The 26,052-nt window shown below is 42.1% G+C and overlaps 3 protein-coding genes across 5 annotated transcripts in view; all 3 read right to left on the reverse strand.

Annotated features, from left to right (window-relative positions):
• The window catches only part of PLPPR1 (phospholipid phosphatase related 1), a 641,182-nt gene extending 640,237 nt beyond the window's left edge, over positions 1–945 (reverse strand). For both annotated transcript variants that reach the window (XM_060299950.1, XM_060299949.1), the window contains exon 1: positions 738–945. The gene's annotated coding sequence lies outside the window, so the exon portion shown is untranslated. The remainder of the gene's footprint in view (positions 1–737) is intronic.
• A 10,856-nt stretch (positions 946–11,801) lies between these two features.
• On the reverse strand, positions 11,802–22,073 carry CAVIN4 (caveolae associated protein 4). The gene is made up of 2 exons (XM_030829858.2): positions 21,491–22,073; positions 11,802–13,921 (listed from the first exon to the last, which is right to left on the reverse strand). Exons 1-2 carry the CDS (start codon positions 21,896–21,898, stop codon positions 13,241–13,243), a joined length of 1,089 nt encoding a protein of 362 aa, XP_030685718.1. The 5' UTR covers positions 21,899–22,073; the 3' UTR covers positions 11,802–13,240.
• Positions 22,074–22,407: 334 nt separating this feature from the next.
• The window catches only part of TMEFF1 (transmembrane protein with EGF like and two follistatin like domains 1), a 93,594-nt gene continuing 89,949 nt past the window's right edge, over positions 22,408–26,052 (reverse strand). Inside the window, exons 10-11 of one of the 2 annotated variants that reach the window (XM_060300690.2) lie at positions 24,631–24,677; positions 22,408–23,512 (exon numbers count right to left, since the gene is read on the reverse strand). In XM_060300690.2, coding sequence (XP_060156673.1) covers positions 24,674–24,677 — 4 coding nt within the window. In that variant the 3' untranslated portion in view covers positions 22,408–23,512; positions 24,631–24,673. The remainder of the gene's footprint in view (positions 23,513–24,630; positions 24,678–26,052) is intronic. The other variant, XM_030829852.2, reaches the window with a different exon arrangement.

Consider the following 26,052-nt stretch of genomic DNA (forward strand, 5'->3'; position numbering starts at 1 on the left):
GCAAGACCACCCAAAGAGCTTACACTTCAGGAGTCCCAGTGGATCGCTGTCTACTCCCACCTGGGAAATCTGGAGAGCAGCGGTGCCTTCCACAGGTGGCTGGTTCTCTTTCTTGTGGTCTTTCAGAGGTTCCTCCTGCAATGCCTCTCCTCCAGCAAATCCCTGACTACACCCCACCACCCTCCGCAACTTCCGCATCTAATCGTACAGCTCTAGGCCCTCTGCTGAGGTCTACTCACCTCTGAGCAATGCCCTTAAGGAGAGTTCTTTTCCAAGTGACGTCCACGCCAGCTCCCTACCACAGACCCACATGGTGCAGAGAAAACTCACTCATCATTGTCCTTCTCTCATTATAACAACGTGTTCATAATCTAATTCGACTCAGGGAAAGAAAGTGCACTTGTCTCACCCTCAAATCTTTGAATTAACAGCTTGGACACCAGCCATTAATAACAATTCAACGAGAGAATATTGGTACTTCGACTGCAAAGAGACCAAAACACACACACACACACACACACACACACACACACAAAATTTAGATTTCTGGCTTGCTTGCATGGGTGGGGCTACAAAATATTCCACCCTATGTACATAACCATATTTTAATTAACAAATTCCCTATTTGTTAGACGGTTCGATTGCTACCAACTTATTTTATTAACGCAATTCCTGGAAACCAAAATGCCGAGTCACGTGGGACTCCAGGCAGGCGCAGAGTTGGGATTCTAACGCACCAGAAGAGAAACGCCATGCCCAGCAGGCCTCGGCGCTTGCGCACTGGAGCCGACCCGTCACTGTCGCGCTTGCCGCGCGCATGTATCACCCAGGCAGTGCTTTTTCACATCCATCTTCCCGGCTCCCGTAGGCCTCCTTCCAGAAATTCAGCTTTCACTCTTCCTGCTTCCTAGAGGATCCCGTTTCCAGACGGTTAGGGGTGGCTTCTGAAACCGCCCAGTCCTGGAGAGCACGCCCCCTACGTCCTCCCCTAATGGAAGCGTGCGCTCACCATCCAATCTGGGGGACCGGGCGGGGCCCCGGGGAGGGAGGAACCCTATCAGAGTCGAGGCCCCGCCCCTTCCGCAGCACCTGTTGGGACAGGGGGCGTGGTATTGTACTGAAAGATTTGTGAGCGTTAAAGGAAGTACTAAAAGTTCCTGACGCTTATAGAGCATAAATAAGTTGTAGCTGTTGTTACTGCCTCCATGGCTACTCATTTTCCTTCCAGCGTCAGTAGTAGTTTATTTCCAACTCTCCCAAGATTCCTCTTGCGCGCTCGATCATCTTTCACCTTCTCAAGAACTTCTAACCAGCTGTCACTCCTGTGGCCTTCACTTTATAGTTTTCTAACTGGACCTTCTCCTTCAGCCCGTCTTCCCATCATTTATACACAAATATCCTGTTCTCTTAGCTCCTCACTGCTGTATCTACCTCTCCTTTGTCGCTCTTCCTGTCTATTGAAAACCAAAGTTACCCCGTCTGTCTCTTCTTCGTCCCTCCAAGCCCATCTACTTCACTGGATTCACTGGAATCTGGCTGCTTCTACTCACTCCGCTAAAACTGTCCTCAGCAAGGTCTTCAGTGGCCATATCATTAAATCCAAAGGACATTTCCGTGCTGCGTTCCCTACAGCACCTGACACATCTGCCTGTATTCGCTGTAAACCCCTTTGCTGCTCCCTCTGCTATCCATAGCGCTCACACTCCTGAGAGGTTTTCCTGCCCCTCTGATCACTCTTTATCTGCCACGGGTTTGTCTTCCTTGCCCTGCCTCCCTCTGCTGCTTCCAAGGTCACACTAGTCCTCTGTGTCACTTTCCACACTCCCATGGGTGAGCTGTCTCATGTCATTGTTTTGCTGTGCCAATGACTCCCAAATCCATACCTCTAGCCCACATCTTTCTTCTGAGCTTCAGACTCTTGGCTATCCCAAAGGAACTTCTGACTTAGCACCTCCAAAACGTATCTTTTCCAGAAAACCTGCTTCAACTTCACATCTTTTCCTGTGTTCCTCATCTCGGTGGATGGCATCATCTGCTGCCTCAAGCCGGGAATCGAGGCGCTACCTAGACTCCTCCCTCTCCTCCACGCCCAGTTGTGGATCAGTTTCCCTAGGAAACAGACGCTGAGACATATGTGCAAGTGCTTTGGGGGTATAGGAGTGCCTTCAGAAACAGCACCTGTGAGGGCTGAGGGAGGGAGGATCCGAGGAGGGAGTTGAACTGTTCACGGTAGCCTCAGCCAATCCTGTGGTGAGCTCTGGACCTGGAATGGCCCTTCAAAACTGTCCCAGACTTAGGCAAGGGGTGGAACACATATCCCCCAATCAACCTGTCACTGGATGTGGTGGGCTGCTCTCAGGAGGCAGTGTGACCTTAGGTGAGGTGGTCTCCTTGCTGAGGGTAATTCCTGTGGAGGGATTAGGCTGACTGCCATCAGCCATCAAAACTCCCAGCACCCTGGAGGAATGAATGCCCAGTCTTAAAGAGGGAACCTGGGCATCACACCACAGCACCCACTAGACCCCTCACACTCGAGTTAGTCATCAACCGTTTTACCTATTTCTGCACTTTAATATTCAAATCAGATCCCACCTCCTTCACACTACTCTCTTTACTATTCAAAAAAATATCTGAGAGTCTAAATGTATCAGGCACTCTGGCAAGGACAGAACGACAGGTCAAGCAGACACCATTCCAGCTTTTAAGATGCTTAAGGTCTAGTTGGGAAGCAAATAAATATATACTTTAAAACTGTAAGTGTTCTGAAGAAAAACTAAAAGTGCAGAATGCTATGATATCTTATAACAAGGGAGGCTTGCCCAGCCTGGGAGTGGGGTGGAGGCTGGGAAAGCTTCCCTGAAGAAGTGTCATTTGAGCTGGAATCGGAAAGATGAGTGGGCATTAATTAGCAGGTGTGTACTTGGTTGTTGGGGTGGGTATGGTGGGAGAGATGTGGACTGGCTAAGGAGACTGCCTGTGCAAAGGTCCTGAGACAGGTGGAACAAGGTGCTGGAGGACCCACAAAAATGCCAGCACATCTCAGCATGTCTGGTATGCAGAAACTGAGGGGGAGTAGCAGTAAGAGATCATCTGAAGAGGCAGGCAGGAGCCAGGTCCCACAGAGCTAAATATTTGGATCTTTTTCCCTAAAAGTAATGAAAGCCACTGAACAATTTTAATATTTATGTAGTATAATGATATACCTTAGGCAGAATATTCAACTACCCCCAATCAATGCAGATAAAATGGATCATATAGATATACAAAATAGTTAAAACCTAAATTCTGCTAATCTTTTTAAAAATTTTAATTTATATATTTAGTTTTGGCTGCGTTGGGTCTTCGTTGCTGCACGCAGGCTTTCTCTAGTTGCGGCGAGCGGGGGCTAATCTTCGTTGTGGTGCACGGGCTTCTCATTGTGGCGGCTTCTCTTGTTGCAGAGCACAGGCTCTAGGCACACGGGCTTCAGTAGTTGTGGCATGCGGGCTCAGGAGTTGTGGCTCACGGGCTTCAGTAGTTGTGGCTCGTGGGCTCTAGAGCGCAGGCTCAGTAGTTGTGGCACATGGGCTTAGTCGCTCTGAGGCCTGTGGGATCTTCCCAGACCGGGGTTCGAACCCACGTTCCCCTACGTTGGCAGGTGGATTCTTAACCACTGTGCCACCAGGGAAGCCCAATTCTGCTAATCTTCAGTGCTGGGGGCAAAAAAAAAAAAAGTTTTTTAGTGCGGTACTATTATTACTACAATAGCCTGCTTCTCTACCTCTAATGGCTACTCATGGTTCCTCTGAAAAATAACACCTAGCTGCTACTGACTGCGTACTAAGTGCCAGCATGTTAAGTGCTTTGCATAAATTACCTGACTTAATAAAACACCTTTACAAAGTGGGTACAATTTAGAAACTGAGATACGGAGAGTGCAATTCGCCCAGGTTCTTACAGTCAGTATGTAAATGGCAGCGTAAGACATGAAGCCAGATGTCCAATTATAAAGCTAAAGCTCTTGACTGCTGCACTCAATACCCCATTTAAGCGTTGGGAACCACTTAACTGCACCTGACTTTGAGTATTTCCCCACTGCCCTCAACTCCTCCCATCATGCCCTGCTCGTGACCTCAGACCCCTTTTGTAAATCAGTGTCAACCTGACTCCCGGTCAGGTTTGGAACACACACACCCTTAGATACCACACAACAAACCACAAGCTAGAAGGGCACTCGTAGAACCAGAGCACTTTCTCCCAGTGATTCCACCCAGTGCTGACTTATTCTCCCTCTACCAGCCCATGATTTTCCTACCACAATCTTCTGGCAGCTAAACCTACCAGTTTTAACAAATACTTGTTAGAGGAATGCAAACTCACCAGAATATGATCCAAAGAAAAACAAGGAGGCAAGTCTACTGTAATCTTCTCCTAAGATTATTATGATTGTTTTATCATCCTGTTTGTGATTTTTACGTTAAAGCTCACCTTCTATTTCTAATCAAGAGCTGGAATGTTCCAATTTGCAGGCTTATAAACAATTGTGAAAATATCCACTAGATGTCAGCCTTGAGCTGCAATGGGGTTCCTGGGATGTGGCAAAGGACTAAACTATTAAGGAGAGCATAGAACGGAAAGTGTTTGGAGTTTGGATGATTTTTCCTTTGCACTGTGAACTAAGACAGGAACTCTAGTTAGCTTTTTTTGTTTTTTATTTTTGGCTGCATTGGGTCTTCGTTGCTGCACGCAGGCTTTTCTCTAGTTGTGGCGGGCAGGGGCTGCTCTTCATTACGGTGCACAGGCTTATTGCGGTGGCTTCTCTTGTTGTGGAGCACGTGCTTTAGGCACGCGGGCTTCAGTAGTTGTGGCAGGCGGGCTCAGTAGTTGTGGCTCGCGGGCTCTAGAGCGCAGGCTCAGTAGTTGTGGTGCACGGGCTTAGTTGCTCCGCGGCATGTGGGATCTTCCCGGACCAGTGCTCGAACCCGCGTCCCCTGCATTGGCAGGCGGATCGTAACCACTGCACCACCACCAGGGAAGTCCCTAGTTAGCTTTTTGTACGAACACAATGGTTTGACTTTTCAACAAGTATAAACAGATCAATAAATTACATCTTGTCACTCTGCTCAACAAGCTTAATATGCCCCCTTCTCCTTCAGAGTAAAAATCACACTCCTTACCACAGCCTATGTAACACCCCACTGGTCTCACTCTTCCATCCTCACCCACTTCAGCCACACTGTCCTCTGAACACACCTGAAATTCTTTTCCCAGAAATTCTTGCATTAGATTCAGGACACTGACTGTGGCCACCTTCTCAAGAGAGGCTTTCCTGGACACGCTTTGTAAAACAGCACCCATTGGGCACCACCCCACCCAAAATATCCCACCTCCTTACCCTGACTTATTTTTTCCTAACACTTTTCACCGCCTAACATATTACATTTACTTACTCATCATTAGTCTCCCTCTGGAATGTTAGTTTAGCTCTCTTTGAAAGCAGGAACTTTTTGTCTTGTTCACTGCTTTTTTTCCCCAGAGCCTAGAAAAGTGCCAGGCTTATAGGAGATGCTCAATAAATACCAAATAAATAAATGACCTTAATTCAAAGATATTAAGAAAAGATGTCATACTTCAAAGAATCATTTGTTTTCATTCAGTAACTACTTAGTAAATACCTAATATAAAGAAAGCACTGAATTATGGGAGGTACAAGATATTATCTTATTGGTGGGAAATAGTCTCTTGCTCTTAACTCATAAAATCCCAGTAAGCAGGCATGAACAATGTTTTAAGAGGCTTTACAAAAAGAATAATATGAATATGACAATCATGGCTGCACATTGTAAGAAACTACGGAACAACAAAAATGTGATGCATGCATTCATCTCTAGGCACTTCATTTACTACTCAAAACAGAAGAGGGTTCAATTCTTAAACCCTTTGAAAATGTTTCTGCACAGTAGGGGCCTTTCTCTGTGGAAATCCCCTGCATTTGAAACCCATTTATTTTGCTTTGTCCTCAAGGACAATGGAGACCACCCATTTACCCTTATTCCTCAGCGTGTACTATTTCAAGGTGTTCCTGGCTTTGATCTTTAATTCGTAGCTGAGAGAGTTGTTTTTTTGCCGAGAAGACTCATGACTAAGTTTCATGATTTCCATGTCCATTCTCTCCATTCCTATATCGTCTGCCCCTGGGGAAAAAAATGTAATAATCATTGCCTTTTCGGCACAAAATTTTGAGAGAAAGTCAAGAAACATAATCCACCATATGTATGTGTGGCCTCCATCAAACCATAGGAGTAAATTCAGGCTCCTTTGGTCCCTATAACCAATGATTTAGTCTCTCTCTGGCCCCTCTACCCTCACAGATGCTGTCATTCTGGAGAGGAAAAACAAGGAGAGAGTTGTTGAAGTAGATTATCACTGGAAGATGATTATTTAAGAATATGGGAGAATAACTAGTAAATCTTAAGTGATTTTACTCTCCAACACAGGTTTGCCTGTAACGTTGGTGATTTTTTATGTGAGACAGACGTATGAGTTTCAGGTAGAGAACATTTGGGTGCACTCTCCTCATGCATCTACAACCTATGGTTTAATAGGATATTTTCTCTCCTCTTGAAGAAAATTTAGTCCTATTTCTTAACAGTTGACAAGCATACGAATGTCTCCCTCTGAAATCTTCTCCGTTGCTTTGAACCAGAGCCAAGCACATCCCATGCATAATTCTGCTAATTTATTTCTTCTCCTTACAGAAACTTTCCAAATAAATGTGGCCACTTGAAAGGTACTAATACAATTAAAGTGAAAGACTCATTTCAATGGATTTTATTTTACCCTAAAACAACATATCTACATAACCACAGTCTGAGAATTTGAAACTTATTCAGATAAAAGGCCTAATGAGACTGATAAGTTGTGAATATTAGCCCATGAGATTATACGGGTAACTTGGCTGCTTTGTAATATTATGCTGTAGGCAAACTTTAGCCATTAAGTAATACCTTAATGGACTAACAGCAAGAGACTGAACGAAACCCTCCAGACTGTGGTGCTCATTGTAGTTCTAAATTTAAGGTTAGAATATTTAGTCCTTCTCTTATCCTAAAGTGAATTGTATCAGGGAGGTCTGGAAACCAGACAGTGTTTAACAGAGAATTCTTGCCCTTAGGAAGATAATAGACTACCTAAGGTCAGTTAATAGACTGACCAGGAGAAAGTTTTGAAATAAGAGCCCACGAAGAATTGTTCAGAAGAAAAGCTGAATTTACAAGTTAGCCAACTTCTTTACCCATTCCTTTCTTGAAAGATCTTTATCCACTGTTTCTTTCAAAGTCAAACTGCCAGAACTTTCTCATGAAAACCCACAATTTCACTTACCTGTGCTTCGTCTAACAAGTGTTTCTCCAGCCCTCTCCTTCGGTCTGGGACCTGTAGTATCTACTTGCCTGCCCTCCTCGTGGTCCTCAATTTAGTGTGTCCAAAATAGGCCTCAGTGGTAGTGGCTACCTTCCGTGGGCTAGGTTTAACTCTGCACATGAAGCGACAGCACAAGCCAGGCTATGGCTTCAAATCAGACCCTTCGTTCTGGGATGGTGGGTTTTCTGGGTCAGGAGCCCCAGCCTCCCTGCCTCCCATCTCCTTACTACCTGCCCACCTGAGCCAGGGGGTGGAGGGGGTCCCTCCATATCCCCTGCTCCCCCTGGCTGAGTATGTGAGGCTGGCCTGTGGGCTTCATTGCTAGCTGATAAAATGGACCCTGCTTCTGCTCCACAAACCTTGCTCTCTCTACTGCCACACAAAGTATGCAGGTCCCCAGGGACACAGCAGGGTCTCTCTCTCTCTCTCTCTCTCTCTCTCTCTCTCGTCTTAGGTCTAAGCCACATTCTCCAACAGAATCCACCAGATGCTCTGCATTTGGGGGAAGTATTAGACATTTGCCCAGCCAGTAGTAAGATGACACCTTGGTCTCCATTTTGCTGGTGATCCTTAAACGAACTCTTCCATCAGCCAGAACCTTGGAAAAGAAGAAAAATGGGTTGCATCAAAGCCCATCTTGAACCCCTAATACATCTGTGATGCCATGACTCAGATCTCATGTGACAGACACCAAGGGATGAGGTTTGAAACCAAAGCACCCATGATGAGATCGAGGCTCTTACTGTAGCCCCAGCAGCTGAGTAGCTACATGAACCTGGGTGACTGGCCTTGGCCAAGACACCAGGTTACAGCAGCTTTTACTGTAGTGTCAGCTGCAATACCAAGCACAGCTTTGGCTAGAACCCTTGGGTGCCAAACAACAGCTGAGATTATAAAGAGAGAAATAAACAAATCAAAAGCATCCATTCTAAGATCAAGGGCAGCTTTTCTTTGGACCATACAATGAGCAAGCAAAAATCTGGCCTTGAACAAAGATACGGATGGGAGAGAAGCTCTCACAATGGCCTTACAACTGAAAGGCAATGCTGCTTCCCAAGAACTTTGGAGTCCTGGTGGAGAGGGCAAGGCACTTGCTAGAACCAGGAAAGGATCACTCCAAACGAGGCTTTCTTCAAGCATGAGTGAGAGCCACAATGGCTAGACTAGGCAGACCTCTAGTGTGGGAGCTTCTGGAGTATACGCATGGCTCCCCTTTGTTTCTCAGGTTATGCAAGGGACCGGCAACAGAGGCTGTCAGAGCAGAGAGTGAGAGGGGCAGCAGGAGAATACCGTGTAAGAGTCCCCAGACAGGATACCACATTTCCTGTCTCAGTGAATGGCAGGACCACTCACCCAAGTCAGAAACCTGGCTATCATTTGATCCCTGTCACAAGCCACATCTAAGTTTATCCCGTGCAGAGCTCTGTTAATGCTTGAGGTCAGGTGCTATTCTCATCTGGAAAAATGTAAGGGGCCTAGTAACTGGTCTCACTGCCCCTGCTGCTAACAGAACATCCTTCCACAAACATCAGTCAGGGCACTCCACAGCTTTCGATCTCAATGGCTCTCTATGGCCTTTGACATAAAACCCAAAACATCTTCATACAACCTCTCCAGCTGCATCCTGCCTTGAATTCTGTTACTTAGCTGACACTTGATTGGTCTTCAAATGCCAAGTGAAGCACCATTTTCTCTAGCTTTCCCTGACACCCCCTCCCCAGCTTGTTAGACGCTCTTCCTCTATGCTCCCATCATCCTTTCTTAGACATGAGGCTCCAATCACATTATGCAATGATGTTGGATTACATGTCTGTCTTCTCCACCAGAGGAAAAGCTCCTTAAGTGCAGGGTCCATATTTTTCATATTTTTCATATCATGATACCTAATGATGCCTAGCACTTGGGAGGCTCCCAAGTGCTGGGGACCCAAAGATGAATAGAATAAGAGTTCCTGCCCCTGAGCAGCACAGTCTAGTCTAGAAGACAATCACACAAATGAACTAAAATGTAATGATAAGTGGTATGACTGACATATAATCTAAATTCTATATCAACATCTTCCATCTCTACAGTTCCATCATATTATACACATCACTAGTCACGTTGCTGAATTTTGGCTTGACGGACTCCTAGAAACAGTGAGTCTGAGATCAGGGCTGGGAAGGGGAAAGGAAGAAAAGGGGAGGGGGGAAGGGGAAGAAACAAGGACTATGTTCTATTCATCTTTGAATTCTCAGTGCCTCACACAGAATCTGGCAGATCAAAGGTGCTACGTATATTGACTATATGGAATTAATCACACCCTTCCTAAGGGGTGGGAGGTAACCAAGCAAAGCTAAAAGAAGGAAATGGACATTATCACTGAACTTGAAACTCATCTCCCAAACCACAAGAGAGACCCAACGGCATGAGCAAAGGCATCAAGAGGCAGAGCAGTCTAGGACGGCCCCTGACAAGCACAGCTGAGTTTAGGAAGATGCCCAGAGTAAATTCAAAGCCTGAGGATGTTCTGCCACGCCAAGCTATTCTCTTGGGGATCCTTGGATGTCCTACGAGACTCACAGTGAAGAGCTAGTTATCCTAGATCTCCTATCCACCCAAGAAATACATTGAAGGATTCTGACTTGCTAAGGACAGCTATAAATCCTCAGAAATCACATAACTCAGAAGTGGTCACAAGAATGACACACAAAACTCAGCAGTAAGGCTTATTCATTTTTCATTCACTACAGACCAGATACTAGCATGCCCCAAATTCCAACAGAACTGAGGATGAGACCACAGTGGTCATTCTCCCTAGTCTTGACCCAGATACGCCACAGCAATTATTTGGGGATTGTAACCTATAATATTTTTAGTAGGGTTCAATAAAAGCTATAGAAAACATGTCTCAGAAGAAAAACAGGGCCAATAATTTCATGTTTGGGGACTGTAGAGTTAACAGTGATTCTGTGAAATATTTTACATAACATGACCCATGCTCTCTAGCTGATAGAATCACAGTGAACTTCAGACTGTTCTGAACCAAACCCTTATACGTACATGGAAGGTAAACAATAAAGTCAAAATGAAACACTGTAGTTTGGTTTGTATTTTTAATTTATGAAAACCTGTTCAAGGGAGTTTACACACACCACAAATACGCTCTCAACAAGCTGAATTTTCATGCTCCTCTTATCACCATTCACATTGGGCCCTTTTCTCTAACCTATGGCCCAGAACCAGGCCACCATAGACCCTGAGAGGAAAGCCTCTGGATCCATCATGTGCAGGAGACAGAGTTGCACTTCCCTCTTCTCGTCTGTCTATTCCATAGTAGAGCCTGAGAGTGGGCTCCATGCCCTGGGTGTCTATGGATGTCGCATTGTTCTGCCTCACAGGAAGAAAAGGGGAGAAATCCTGCTAATGGTTTTATTTCAATAAACTGTTTAAAATCTAACATATAATTTCAAAAACACAGAAGAGTAAAATGAGGAGAAAATCTGTGTTGTCTGAAACTTTAAAAATAGAGAATGTTGACTATATTCCTTGCATTAAATGAAGATGTATGATTCTGCAGCCTATAATAAAGACATTCTTTACGTCAAGAGAATGGGGTGAAAGGAGAAAAAAATCATGAATGTGGAATTGAGGAACGCTCTAAACATGGGGGGAAATGTTGAGAGACAGAAGTGACACGGAGGGGAAAATCCTAGTACCAAGAAAGCAGTGTAAGTTACAATGAACCTCTGGGAACATGAAATTGTTCAGAGTCTACCATGATGAAGAGCTGGCCAGGCTATAATGCCTTCTAAATCAAAATTCAAACGTACCTATGTGGGAAATGTTCCATAACATATCAAGTCTGCTTATATAATGGGTCAGTAAGCAAATGGACTTTACAAAAATTCCTTGACAGTGATATTTTGCTCAATTGTAGGACTGTGTAGGGCCAGAAAAAAAAAAGCATATAACTTCTTTACATTCTGCTTAACCTAGAAACATATCTATTATGAGTAGGGTTACTATATCAAATACATGCCATACTGTTTGCATTCATTATTAGTAAAAATATTTACAAAAAGGACACTGACATCAAACTTTATAATAATGTCTTTTTTAAATTCAAATTTATTATGGCTTTAAGGAAATGTGTGATTAGGCATCCAAGCTCTTTCTAAACTCTAACATTTTAAAAATTATTCCTTTTAAAGTATTGTTCAAAGCTGTATACACTTTAGTTTTCAATAAAAAAAGATAATGAGATTAACAATTCATGATTTTATGTATTCACGCAGAGTGAAGAGGAAATGATGCTGAATCAAACTCCGAAACCCAAACAGCTGGGTAACTGAGTTAAATATTTTAAAGCTGATTCTGTGTGTGTGTGTGTGTGTGTGTGTGTGTGTGTGTGTGTGTGTGTGTGTACAATTTTTAATTATTACTTGAGCATCCAAAACTGACTGAAAGCTGACTGCTGTCCAAACTCAATTCCATCATTTCTTCCCTTTTACAAACCAGAAGATTTAAACATACACAAGTGCAGGACCAGTATGACCATTTCTCTTTCTTTAGCAATAATATCTACTTCTAGATTGGCTAGATCTACAGCTAACAAATAAGTGGAATCTGGCTTCCTCCCAAAGCAGTTATGATGAACACCTACGAATACTGTTTTGGACGGATGGGCCCTGAGGGGTTCACTCTGGAAATCAGAAGCATCTGAGGTCATTTCCAAGCACTGCACAAAGGCTGACTTTAGAAAGGCCTCTGGAAGACACAGCCACAGTTGCAGGCTTCATGCTGCTCGAAACAATGCTGCTCCAGTCCACCAGAGATCTGAATCAGAAGAAAATCAGAAAAGAATTTTCCAGGAAACGTTTTAAGACCCAACTCAAACCCAAGGTCTGGTTTTAGTCTTTGACAAAAAAGATGTCACCCAAACATTGACTTTTGATTCCTGATTCTGTGAAAACGCTTCTGAAGACCAACTTTAGTGTCTGTCCGACCTAGGTCCTCACTGCTTGGAGCTCAGGACTTTTTCAGAAGATGGAATTATTTCGATTCTGCTTTTGAGGAACCAGTGGGGTTTGTTTTCTCTGGAAATAGCTCTTGTTCTCCCAGAATGTATAACATTTCCTTATCTTCACAACAGTCCTCTGAGAAGGGTAGGACAGGCGAACCGTCTCCGTTGTACTGACCAGACCATTAGACGGCTTGCCAAGTGGCTCCCTGTAAGCAAAGCTGTGATGACAGAACTAAATGCTCAAGTCCAGCACTTCAATGCTTTTATGCAAAGGCATCAAAAAGGGGTGTGACTGCTAATTTACTAAAATATCTATTGATGTGAACATATAGATAAAATCCACATGTGACTTATTCCCCTTTGAGCTTGGCCACAATATTAATCTAGACCAAAATCGAGAGTTCACTTGTAAATAAATGATGGCCATAAATTTGGCCTTCATTTATTGTAGACTACCGAACACCTAATTGGGCCTCACTAGGAAACTATTTTTCTGATGGGCAAGAGAAAGGAACTTAAAAATCCACAGCTGCCATGAGAGGCGACCTAAGAGAGAAAGCTGATAGAATCATGTAAGTCCTGGGGGAGGGGGAAAAAAAAAAAAGAATTCCCCAGGGGAGGGAAAAAAAAGAATTCCCCAGGAAGTGTATATTAATCAAGCAAATGTATATTAATAATTGTATTACCTTTAAAATTTTAAACCTAAGAAATGAGACAGCCATACCACTTATGTTTTCCTATATGGCATATACATGTAAATGACTATGCTAATTAAACTAAAACTGTGTGATTAAGGAGACTTACAATTATAATATACTTAATTCCTCTTTATAATTACTGCTTTAAATCTAGCAAAAGAGATTCGTCATCCTCTACTTTCACCTGGGGTTTAAAAGTAACTTTTAAAGGCTCGGGGGTCGAGATTTCCCCACCTTCTCGGGGAGGATGTGAGGCTCTGGCCTCCTTGGGGTCTGTTTCACTGAGCACCTCGGTGTACAGCTCACTGATGGGGCCCAGAGACTCGCTCCTGGCAATGATGTCCACCCCTATCTCCCTGACCTCTTCGGGACCTTCGGCCGCAGCACGGTCTTTAGTTTTCCGAAGGCTATGCATCTTAAAAGCTTCCTTTGAAGGAGCTGCATTAGAAATAGATTTCTTAAACCTTTCCCCTGACTGCTTCAGCCTCTCCCCCGACTGCCTTAACCTCTCCCCTGACTGCCTTAGCCGCTCTCTCCTCTCTGGTGTCACTATTCTAGTCCTAATTCTGTTCACTTTCTTGTCAAAATTCTGCCGTGTCTTCTGCATGTTTTCTTTGGAAAAGGCCTTTTTGATATTATCAATGCGCTTCCTGCCTGACTTTTTAAGCCTGGCAGATCTGCTCTCTTCAACATAATATTCTTCATCCGAAGACAGATCAACTGGGGGATCGAAGATATCGTCCTCCTCCTCTGGACCCTCCGCAGTCAAGCTTCTGTCTTTCATGATAGACAGGGACGTTGGACACTGAATATCCTCCTGAAGGAGAGAGAAAGCAAGCGTGTTAGCGATGGGTTCTTTAACCTTCCAGCCACGCCTTTTCAATCTCCTCCACGGGCTGCTTATCCTCCCCCCACTCCCTAAATGCTGGCATTTCTCAGGGTTTCTTTTTCTTCATCTCCCAAGCTCACCCCGAGCAAACTTATCCACTGCTCTACCTTCACATCCAGGCAAGCAGACTCACAAATCTTTTACCTTCACCTCTCCCCTTCCCCTAAGATGAAAACCCATTGCTACATGTCAGAAAGACTTCTCCACCTAGATGTAACACAGGAACCTCTAACTTCACATATCCAAAAATCAAGGCCCGGCCATCATCCTTTCCTGGACCTCTCAGCACCAATACCTCCAGGTGCCACCCAGAAAAACCTCAGAAGCATGGTCCCAAATATTCCCTCTCTTCATCCCATATCCAACTGGTCACTAAGCGCTGTCGATAATATTGCTTAATAACTACTAACTCTTCTGTTCCCGCCTCCTTCCTCCTTGCCTCTACCAACGTCTTAGTTCAGGCCCTGTCATCTCAGGCCTGAACTCGTGCAATACTTATACCTCTAAAACATCACCAAAGTACTTCCTGAGAAATGTTTCTAAAACATAGCTCTGATCACATGCTTTCTCTACTTTAAAACATTGGGGAGCTCACCAATACTCAAAGGATAGAGTTCAAATTCTTCAGTATAATTAGAAGCCTCTTCAGTTTGAGCAAAACCTACTTTCCCACTCCTCCAGTCCAGCAACACAACCCCTCTGAGTTCCTTAAACACATACTGTTTTCATCCCTGCATGCCTTTATAAACGTGGTTTTTGCTACCTTTCACCTCTTTCCAGCTTTGTGAATAAAATCTTTCTTCGAGTCAATTCAAATATCCCCAACTTCCCCCAGAGGTCAAACCTGTCTCCAATCTATACCATAATGACACATGCATTCCTCTACTTATAACATTTATCACAGTCTGAATTGAATCAGAACTCTACTCATTTATATTTGTCTCCCTGAGTCCTTCACTAAATAATAGCTTCCAGGAAAGCAGAGATGTATCTTATTTATGTCTTATGCCTGGCATCTATCAGAGTGCCTTGTACATAGTAGGTATACTCAACAAATGACGGTTGGAACAAATAAGAAGCATACGCCTTCATTCAACAAATTGTTACTAAGCACCTACCATGCACCAGTCACTAGTCTAGGAACTGAGAACCTCCCTCTTTGAATAAAACAGAGTAAAAGGGCTTCTCTGGTGGCTCAGTGGTTGGCAGTCCGCCTGCCGATGCAGGGGATGCGGGTTCGTGCCCTGGTCCGGGAAGATCCCACATGCCGCGGAGCGGCTGGGCCCGTGAGCCATGGCCGCTGAGCCTGCACATCCGGAGCCTGTGCTCCGCAACGGGAGAGGCCACGGCAGTGAGAGGCCCGTGTACCGCAAAAAAAAAAAAAAAAAAAAAGAGTAAAAGAACTTGTATTCTTGACGAGAGAAATAAACAAGTTACTTACATAGTATGTTGGATGGTGATAAGTGCTAAGGTGAAAAATAGAGCAGGGCAGGGGGATACACAGTGACTGGGGAGGATGCTCGGAAAGGCCTCACTAATAAGGTGACATCCAAGCCTAGATCTGAAGGTAATGCATATAACTGAGAGGAAACGAGAAACAGCAAGGAAGGCAGTGTGGCTGAAGCAGAGTGACCAAGGGGCAAGAGGAGGAGAGAGGGTAAGAGAGGTAGTGGGAGGGCCAGCTCACGTAGGGCTCTGTATCTGATCATAAGGACTGTGGCTCTTACTCCGAGTGCGATAGGAAGCCTTCTAAAAAGTTTTGAGGATAGTGACATGACTTGACCTATATTGTAAAAGGGTCACCCTGCTGAAACGAGGCTATCGAGGGCAAGATGAGAAGCAGGGACAGCAGTTAGAGACCACTGAGCTCAATCAGGTAAGAGGTGGATCAGGGTGTGGACAGAGGTGGTGGTGAGAAGTGGCCTGATTCCAGATCCACTTTGAAGGTAGGAGCCAACAGGATCTGCTGCTGCTAGATTGAGATGTGGAGAGTGTCAAGGATGATTCTCTAGTCCAGGGCCTGAGCAGCTGAAGGACAGATTAGCCATTCACTGAGATGGGGAAGGATGGGACCTGAACATGCTGACTTTGAGATACCCACTGTACATCCAAGCAGAGATGTTGAGTGGACAGCTGAGTACATAAGTCTGGGATTCAGGAGAGAGATCTGGACTAGAGATAAATTTAGGCATCATTAACATAAAGATGAAACTAAAAATCATGAGACCAGATGAAAGAGATCACCAAGAGATTGAATGAATGGGTCTACACTCCATTATTCAAAACTCCTTGGAACAAAGCTACCTTTCAGAAATCAGAATATTTCAGATTTGGGGAAAATAATATATTACATAACATTCCCAGTGAGATCTTGGGAAAAAACCTTTTTGTGTCAAAAAAATACAAATATTCACTCTAAGGTGGGACAAAGAGTATAAACAGCCTCATGCTACTTGAGGTTGGGTTTTGGCATCCACTGAGTTCAGGTAAAGCTAGGTCTTGCTGCCAAATAAGTTACGATAAAAATTTTATTTTTACAGATTTTTGAATTTTGGTGTTATTAATACATAAATGGATTTTGGACCTGAAGATAAGAAGGAAGAGATGAGGGACTTCCCTGGTGATACAGTGGCTAAGACTCCACACTCCCAATGCAGGAGGGCCCGGGTTCAATTCCTGGTCAGGGAACTAGATCCCACATGCTACAACTAAAAGTTCACATGCCACAACTAAAGACCCTGCATGCTGCAACTAAAGATCCCTCATGCTGCGACAAAGATCTCGCACGGGGCAACTAAGATTCCACGTGCCGCAACTAAGACCCAGCACAGCCAAATAAATAAATAAATAATTCAAAAAAAAAAAAAGAAGAAGAGGAAGGAAGAGATGAGAAAGAACCAAAAAGGATAAATGTCAGCCAGTGAGGCAGGAGGAAATCCAAGAGCGAGAGGCACCCCCAGAAGCCAAGGGGAAAAAAGTTTCAAGAAGAGAGGGAGGGACCAACTATGACAAATATGTCAAAAAGGTAAAAGGACTCATCAAATTGGATTTGGGAACATGGCAGACACTGGTAACCTTGAGAACCAGGCCAGAAACATGGCTGCTAAAGGACCCCAACTTTCTATTTCGGGGTTATTTCTAAAACTAAACAGGAAAAACTTTAAAGATCATGGGATTTTTAACTGAATCCACGAGTTGAAATTTCTAAAAGAAACTGTGCTCCTACTTGAGATCCAGATTAAATCTGTTCAACCAAAAAATTTACTGTGTAAGAAATACATTTATACGTATTCCAAAACCTATCATCCTGATAGTCAAGAACGTATCCCCAGAACTTTACTTCTCTGGATACTTATTTAAAATTAACTTCTTTGGCTACAGGATTGGAGAGTCTAGGAACTTAAAAAAAAAAAAAAAGGTAGAGTGGGTATCTCATAGCTCTCTGATGAATCAGAAGCAGCAACATTATTCCTCTCCTTTCCTGACACCTACTACAGGGAGTAGCTTCAGCAGCACTGAGTGGGTGGGTATGGACTGAGTAGGTATAATTAGAAAAGGAGCCAAACAATAATTACTGTTTCATATGGAAAAACCCTCACAATCCTGCGGTGAAGAAATCAGTTATGGCTTAACTCAAGAATCACAAACCCTTCTTCAACTGCACAACAAACTCAGGCTTAAAAACAAAACAAAACAGGGGTAGAGACAGAGAAAGTACCTGTTATGTAAATCTATTTGTTGCAACTCCTCTGAGTCAAAGATACCATGAGTTAGTGGTGAATACACTGTAATAATAATTGAAAATTATAGGGCTGAATTATAGTTGATTGCCAAATACAATTATTATACATTTTTTCATGTAAAATTCTAGGTAAAAAGATGATTTTTGTAACAAAATGAGTATTATGAGTCAGAGTATAATGGCCTTGATTATCAAAGTAATACTGCTAAGAGAATTTCGAATATTTAGAAGTCCGGGACTTATCATTAGGGAATGGCCAAATACCTCATTTGGGAGGCACGGGCATGTGGTTAGTAAGTAAAATTGTTAGAAGATATGGGAAGCCTCCTGGCTTTCTTTCATGGTGAGGAGGTTGCTAAGGTGAAAGCATGTTCAAGGAGAAATCATAATTGTATGATAAAGAGCAGATCATTTTTTTCAATGCCAATGTCCACAATTAGGTGAAAGCTCTGCCGTACACAAAGGTGGGAGATAAAATAGCAATAAAGACTGCCACCAAAAGATATATCTAGGGAAATCTTTTTGAGGAAAAACCCAAATCGAAACGAAAGTATACTAGAGCCGAATTACTCAGCTTCAAGTTAATTTTAGTGGAAGGAGCAATCTCAATATAACCACTTAAACATATTAACTGTAAGAATGAATTATAAGAATTTTGGGAGTTCCCTGGTGGTCTAGTGGTTAGGATTTGGAGCTTTCACTGCCGTGGCCTGGGTTCAATCCTTGGTTGGGGAACTGAGATCCTGCAAGGTGCGCAGTTTGGCCAAAAAAAAAAAATATATATATATATATATATATATATATATATATGCATGCACACACACATATATATATGACTTTTAACTGTTAAGCATATGACTTCTAACTGTTAAACAAACCCATATGAATGCTGTATACAGTGTTCTAATATCTAATGAATCACTGAATCCATTGGTATTTATCTTTTCTTTACATGCTCTCCCATTACAAGAGATAGCCACTGCTTATAGATAAAGTGCTGCTTACTCTGAACAACTTAACTTCACAGACTCTTCATAGCATTATGTCTCTCACTAGTGCCTCTCGCTTCCTTTTTCATACCATCTTCTATTCATTCAAGTAACTGTAGGTGCTCAAAGAAAAAAAATAGCAACTTTCAGGAAATAAACAGGTGAATATAGAAACAACTTTTAAAAAAAAGAATTATGTCAATAGACAAACAAGGGTCAATTAGAACTTCTCAGAAACTCCTCTGCTTTCTTTAGCCTTTGTAAATCTTGATTGTTAACCTGGTCTACTCTTCACACGAAGGTTCTCAGGAGACATGCTGGATACCAAGAATGTTTCCTGGCATGCCCCATGCAAGTGGAGGGTGAGTTATACCCATTACTGTTTGTTTTTTTTTTTAAACATCTTTATTGGAGTATAATTGCTTTACAATGGTGTGTTAGTTTCTGCTTTATAACAAAGTGAATCAGTTATACATATACATATGTTGCCATATCTCTTCCTTCTTGTGTCTCCCTCCCTCCCACCCTCCCTATCCCACCCTTCTAGATGGTCACAAAGCACCGAGCTGATCTCCCTGTGCTATGTGGCTGCTTCCCACTAGCTAGCTATTTTACGTTTGGTAGTGTGTATATGTCAATACTACTCTCTTACTTCGTCCCAGCTTACCCTTCCCCCTCCCCGTGTCCTCAAGTCCATTCTCTACGTCTGCATCTTTATTCCTGTCCTGCCCCTAGGTTCATCAGAACCATTTTTTTTTCTTAGATTCCACATATATGTGTTAGCATATGGTCTTTCTGACTTACTTCACTCTGTATGACAGACTCTAGGTCCAACCACCTCACTACAAATAACTCAATTTCATTTCTTTTTATGGCTGAGTAATATTCCATTGTATATATGTGCCACATCTTCTTTATCCATTCATCTGTTGATGGACACTTAGGTTGCTTCCATGTCCTGGCTATTGTAAATAGAGCTGCAATGAACTGTTAATGCCCGTGGAAAAGTGAATTCAAGAATGGATACTACATTCTCCAGTACTAAATTTAGATCCCCATTACATATACTACAACTGGCTTCTGAGAGTAAGATGACTGATTTTTTTTTTTCAAAAATTTAAGTCTGGAGAAGGACTTCCAGGGACCTGGGAGGAGAGGGAAATGGTAAAGGCCTTCAGATGGCATAGTCGAACTTGACTACCTTTGAAGTAAGCAACCCTCTCTCTCCTCCCATTCTTCCTCCTAAATAACCAACAGGCTCTTAAATACAGATCCAAAATACCACTCTGCCATCCCCGTGTAACCTTATCAGCCAACAGTGGGCTATGGAGAATTGACTAAAGTGTAAAGAATGCCCCGGGAGTTATGGCCCACATCCCTGGTATCTTTCAACTACCTACCAACTGTGTTCCTATTTCAATTTGTTTTTATTCTTCTAGGCCTTTTCTCTATGCATATGGGCATACATGCATTTTAAAAATACAGTGTGATAACACTGCCTATATGTACCAGTGAACATGCCCGCACACATTCCTGATTTTATGCTTACAACAAATTCTTTGACATTAAATTTTGGGGCCAAAAGGTTTGCGAATTTTTAAGGTTCTTAACACATAATACCAAAACTGCCCTCCAGAAATGTACCATTTAATATTCTACCAGCAGAATATGAAAGTGCTTATTATTTCCTACTCTTAAACTCTGCGAATGTTTCAGTAACTGCAAATATTTACATAGGTGAAAATGGAATTTTGCTCATTTACTTTGTCTTTTGTGAACCGACTGATAATGACTTTCCAATTTTTCTACCATGAAAGTTCAACTTTTTCCCTTTTAATTTGTAAGAGTTTTAAAATATATTATAGATATTAGGCATTTGCCATGGATGTGTTCCTATTTCAAAAAATATGAGTATCAAGTGCAGAGTAAGATAGGAACTTATTATCTCAACACACAATGCCACACAAAAACTATCATGTAAAATCAGCTAAGTAGGGACTTCCCAGGCAGTCAGTGGTTAGGACTCTGTGCTTCCTCTGCAGAGGGCACAGGTTCGATCCCTGATCAGGGAACTAAGATCCCACAAGCTGTGCAGTGCAGCTAAAAGAATTCAGCTAAGTAAAGACTTGGTAATCAAATATAAGGAATTACTTATGTGACTCCTACATTTATATAACTATAAGAAAAAGAACAACTGTCTGATTGTTCATTAAGAAATAGACACTTTGTCTTATTATTGTGACTTATACATTATTATAGGTAAAAATTCCAATAGACAAATTATATTCTGAAAAGTTTACATTTTACTGTTTAGGGCTTTCTGGGCTCTCCATAATAAGGGAAAGAACCGCTTTGCAGAGCTACAGGTCCTCAGTTTCTTTTTTTCTATAACAAAGAGGTGTTTTAAACTGGAGGCTTCTTAGATATCTTCTAGTCCTAACCTTCTCAAAGGCTTTGAGAGGGCATCATGCTAATACAGCTAATATGCCAAAAGCAGCTTACCAATATTAAGTTTCAAAGGCAAGAAATAGACTCAGCTATGATCCACAGTTCATATTACATGAAACGGCTGAGAAGCTCAAAACACTGACATGATAGTATACCAGTTAACATAGAAATGGTTTTCTCCTGAGATCTCTGATGATACAGAACTCCACCACACGCATATACACAATCGTTACCTTGTGACAGGTCTGACAAGACCTGTTGGCCATTAAAGGACGCAAGAGACAGCAGTAATCGAGCTAAACACAGGTGCCAGCTTACCTGGAATATTACCACACGGAATTTGTTCTTCTTCATTATTTCCTCTTGCTTGGATTCAACTTTTTTGACGTGAGTTTGTTGCTTCTCCACTCGGGCCCTCACTTCTTTAATGTGAGCACTGATCTTTCGCGTTTTCTCCATCAGCTTGTTAATGACATAACCTGTGTTGCTGTGTGACTGCGAAAACTTCAGCAGGTCAATCTGGACGGTCTTCATGGCATTTTCCATCGCCCTGTGTCTCTCCTCTATCCTCTTCTGGCTGGCCTGCACGCTGTCCACGATGGCAGCTACTTTGTCCAGCACAGTCACGATGGTAAGAGCAGCGTCTTGGTCTTCATCTTCTGTCACACTCGACAGGCGATTCTGGTGGATTTTATCAGCATTTGAAGCAGACCCATTATGTTCCATTTTATTTATTTCTCAGTGAAAGATGTCTTAGCGCAATCAATTCTGGCACTGAGAGCAAGAAGTTAGCCTGATAACAGGGAACAGGGTTGTTTAAAGGGTTGGAAACCCCACCCCTGGAGACTGGTCAAGTATTTGTAACTACAAATACCCATACGTGACTGTTCTGCAATATGAACCCTTGCAAAAGCACTGGGTGCTGTTCCAAACATGCTTACTGATGACTAAGGGACTCAAATAAGACTGTGTGGGTAGAAGAGGAAAGCTTTTTAAAAAAAAAGTTCCCTAAGGCCACAATGTTACTAATATTAAGCCTCGAAGCCAAATAACCAAAAAGGCAAACTCCAAGCGCTGGGTGAAGCTTCTACCTTTAGACAATTTCAAGCAGTATTTGTAAAAGCAAATGGGAATTTTGAACTGAAATCTGCTTTTTCTATTAATTTCACATATTAAACATACTGATATGTCAATATCAAAGAATGCAGTAAATAAACACACCAAAACAGAGGCCGTATAGTGAAAACATTATATTATAACATGCTTTTCCAAACCAAATATTAAAATTAATATTTTGAACATATTCTTAAATTCTACATGCATACTTCTGAATACCTAAACTACATGTTAAACAGCTGAATACATTCTATTCACACTTCAGATCTTTAAACACCAACAATCTATTAGTATAGCTATTACTACAGGACAAATTTGGATAGAGGTCTTAGATGATTTTTAAGCTCATGTGAAGAGCACCAATCGTTAACAATCATTTTTGCATTTATTCACAAACACTGATACAATTGGTTTATTTATGTTAAAACAAATATTTCTTTAAAAATGAATGTGTATAGAAGTAGTTTAAATGATAGTGTAGGCTTTATTCCAATCTGTTTGTTAAACAGACTATTTTCACAACATCTAAATCTACTTTTCAGTGATCCGTTCCATCATTGCTACCATATACTTTTAAAAATTCAGAATTATTTTTTCAAGGAGAGAAAGGATCAAATTCCAGTCCATACACCTTATAAATATTTTACATCTAACACACACAGCTTTACAATTCATGCGATAGGCAGTGTCTAAAAAATCGGTTAATAAATCTCAAAAACATTGAAATGTCTAAACACAGAGTCTTCTAGATTTTCTTTTGTAAGAAAAGTAATCTGTAAACATCTTTACCTTCAGTTCATGCTTGGTCATTTGCTGTGGTCATTGTGGAAGAAGTGGGTCTGACTTTATAACCATTTGTGAAGTGGTCCATCTTTGCAAAAATATTACATTCCATGGGTAAAGAACAAGTCTTAGAATTACCATGTGGTACAAATTTGTGAAATCAATTTCTGTATTTAAAAACATAAAACAAAGACTACTAAACAGTCCAAAACTGTTGTAGCTGAATATTCTAAATACAAGCTAACAGTACTACACTAAAAATGTCCAAAAATAAGGCCTCTGAAATAAATATTTCCATTCTTTAAAAAAAGACAAATGTACATCACATGGTCAGTGTACATATAAAAGTCATCAGTTTAAACCATTCTGGATGATGTATCTGAAGTAAAATGACCTAGGTTTTGCTTCTGTCGTCGTCCTCTATTGTTTTTAGGGCATTTTCTGTTGAATTAAGAAAAAAAAAAAAGAAAAATGTCATTTTGTTTAGGATATTTCAAATGTTTCCTGAGTAACACACACTTCACACGTAAAGCCATACTGCATGTGACCACATGAAAGGGAAACAGACGCTATTTGATGAGAGACCAACATGTCAGACTGCCATCTTCTCTATAAAGCTGGGAGGTAAGAGGGTTTGATATATGATGCAGGTATGAATACAAATGGAACTCACTCCTGGAGTCTCCCCTGGTGCATGTGCATCCCCGAGAGGAATCCCCACCCTTCTTCTGGCCTGGCAGCTCCCAAGACACAGTGACTGCTAACATATAACTCGTGACAGTAGAAAGGCTCCTGGCTTATGTACTTTCCCTGAGCATGATGACACCCCCCAAAATGACAAGGACAGCTTAAATGAAGGAGAAATCAGAAAGAAATGTGCTTATTAACCTCAGATCAGAATACACAGGAAATGCCTAGCAATTTTAGACAGTAACTAAGAAGTCATTCCACACCCTTCTAGGGCACACCACAGAACCCAGAACAGAACTGCCCTCCGGGGCATAAGGGATATTCCTCGACTCTGCTCTCACTGTTCCGTACATGTTCCTCCGCGGGGGTATAAAGCTCATCGTGCCGTCACTGCTCTTGTGCTTGCCCACTAGAATGCAAACATATCAGCTCCTACCGTGCACAAAGTGCTATGCTACACAACATGGAATAAAGGGACTGAGATGAGTTCCAGTAATTCTGAGTTTGGGCTCTGCTAGAAACTAGCTGTGCAACCTCCTCTTCCTATAAGCAAATATTAAAGTTGGACTAACCTCTAAAATCTCTGCCAGCAAGGAACTTATAATCTAATGGAAAGAAAGTCTTGAGAGAATGAGTGCTTCTACTGTAAGGTTCCAGGTTTTTATTCAGTTTCAAAGAGCACTACTTTGTCTTGACTTAAAAGCCTTGATGGTAACGCTTCCATTTTACGTAACTGTTTTTCACAGATTTTATCTTACTCATCCTCATAAAAACACTTGGAGGTAGACAGTGATGGAATCATCTCCATTTCATAAATGGGGACACTGGTTGAGAGGGCAAGCAACCCTCTGCAACTGTCACAAACTCACCTTGACATTGGACAAGTTCCAACTTCCCGGGACCACGGTTTTTTCATCTATACAATAAAGGGATCTGGCTAAGGTGATGTTCAACATGAAAGAAGATTACAAGCATAAAAGAAGAAAATTTCACTTATGTAGTCTTGATAAGTGGGTCAGTGAGAACATCCTTTTAAAGGAAGATTCCTCATATGTAACAGCCACCCCAGGATAACAGCTGTCCCGTAATGGACTACGTGGGAGAGGCACTCCTTAAAAATGCAATGCAGATAAGTCCAGGAGCATAATTATAATATCCTAAATCCACATGAGCAAGACATTCTAGAGGAGAAAATGCCACAATAAAAAGCCCTCAGGGAGAGATCTATGATAAATTCAATGAGATGACCCTTCAGACATAGAGATGGAGAGCAGTGTAGACACTGTAACACAGTTAAAAATAAATATATGGCAATGCTGACGTGTCTGTGAAGGCAGCAAATGCATTTGGGGTATAAATTGGGGGGGTACTACCTTGAAAACTACTTGCTGGGTATCTTTAATTTAGTCGTTGAGGATTACAGCACAGTGAGAATCAAAGCAGAGAGCTGGACAAAAGGCTGGATACGATCTGTAAAAGGGCTGAACTATCTCTGTGATCTTGGCTAAGATACTTCCCATCCCAGGGCTCCAGTTTCCTCACTTCTCTAGAATGAAGGGGTTGAATGCAAAATAACTCCCTGCTGACTTTAACATCCTTTGATCTTAAAGATGGCACTGTCACTGGGTCTCAAAATCTTCCCTTCCCTTTACCTAATTACCTTATTTCTTTCATTCATCTTCAAAATCATCTATTACTCCACTCCTGCTTTACCCTAATGATGTCCTAAATGGTCTCCCCCAACCTCACATTTTCTCTCCTCTGGTGAATTTTTCAGATGACACTCGGATTAATGCTCTGGAAAAATGGTTCATACCAAGTCCCTCCCCTGTTCAAAAACCCTGAACCACTACAAAATCAAGTTTGAACCTTGCTCCCATGCAATGGTCATACTTGGCAAATATATTTCCCAAGATGACTCAACACAGACCCTCTTCCTCTTGGTGGTTCAGTGGAAAGAGGAATGATTTAGGAAATGGGGCAGCACCAAATCCAAATCCAGACACTTCCACTTGCTAGCTGGATGACCACAGGCAAATTACTTAACCTCTGAGCCTATGTTAAATAGCCACAGGCAGCCCTGCTGTTACATGGTAGTTTTTTTTTTCTATTTTCTCTTTGTGCTGTCATTATTTTTTATAATATTATGTCTCTACTTTAATCTACTGTCAAATTTTATACTCAGTAGTCTTGCCTAAGGGCAGATCATCTGTTCTACAGAATAAAAGTCCACTGGCTTTAGTGCTTAAATTTTATGAAAAATATCTGCTTCTCAGAGAATATTTTTTATC

Source organism: Globicephala melas, chromosome 6, assembly GCF_963455315.2.
Source record: "Globicephala melas chromosome 6, mGloMel1.2, whole genome shotgun sequence".
In the NCBI taxonomy this organism is placed as follows: domain Eukaryota; kingdom Metazoa; phylum Chordata; class Mammalia; order Artiodactyla; family Delphinidae; genus Globicephala; species Globicephala melas.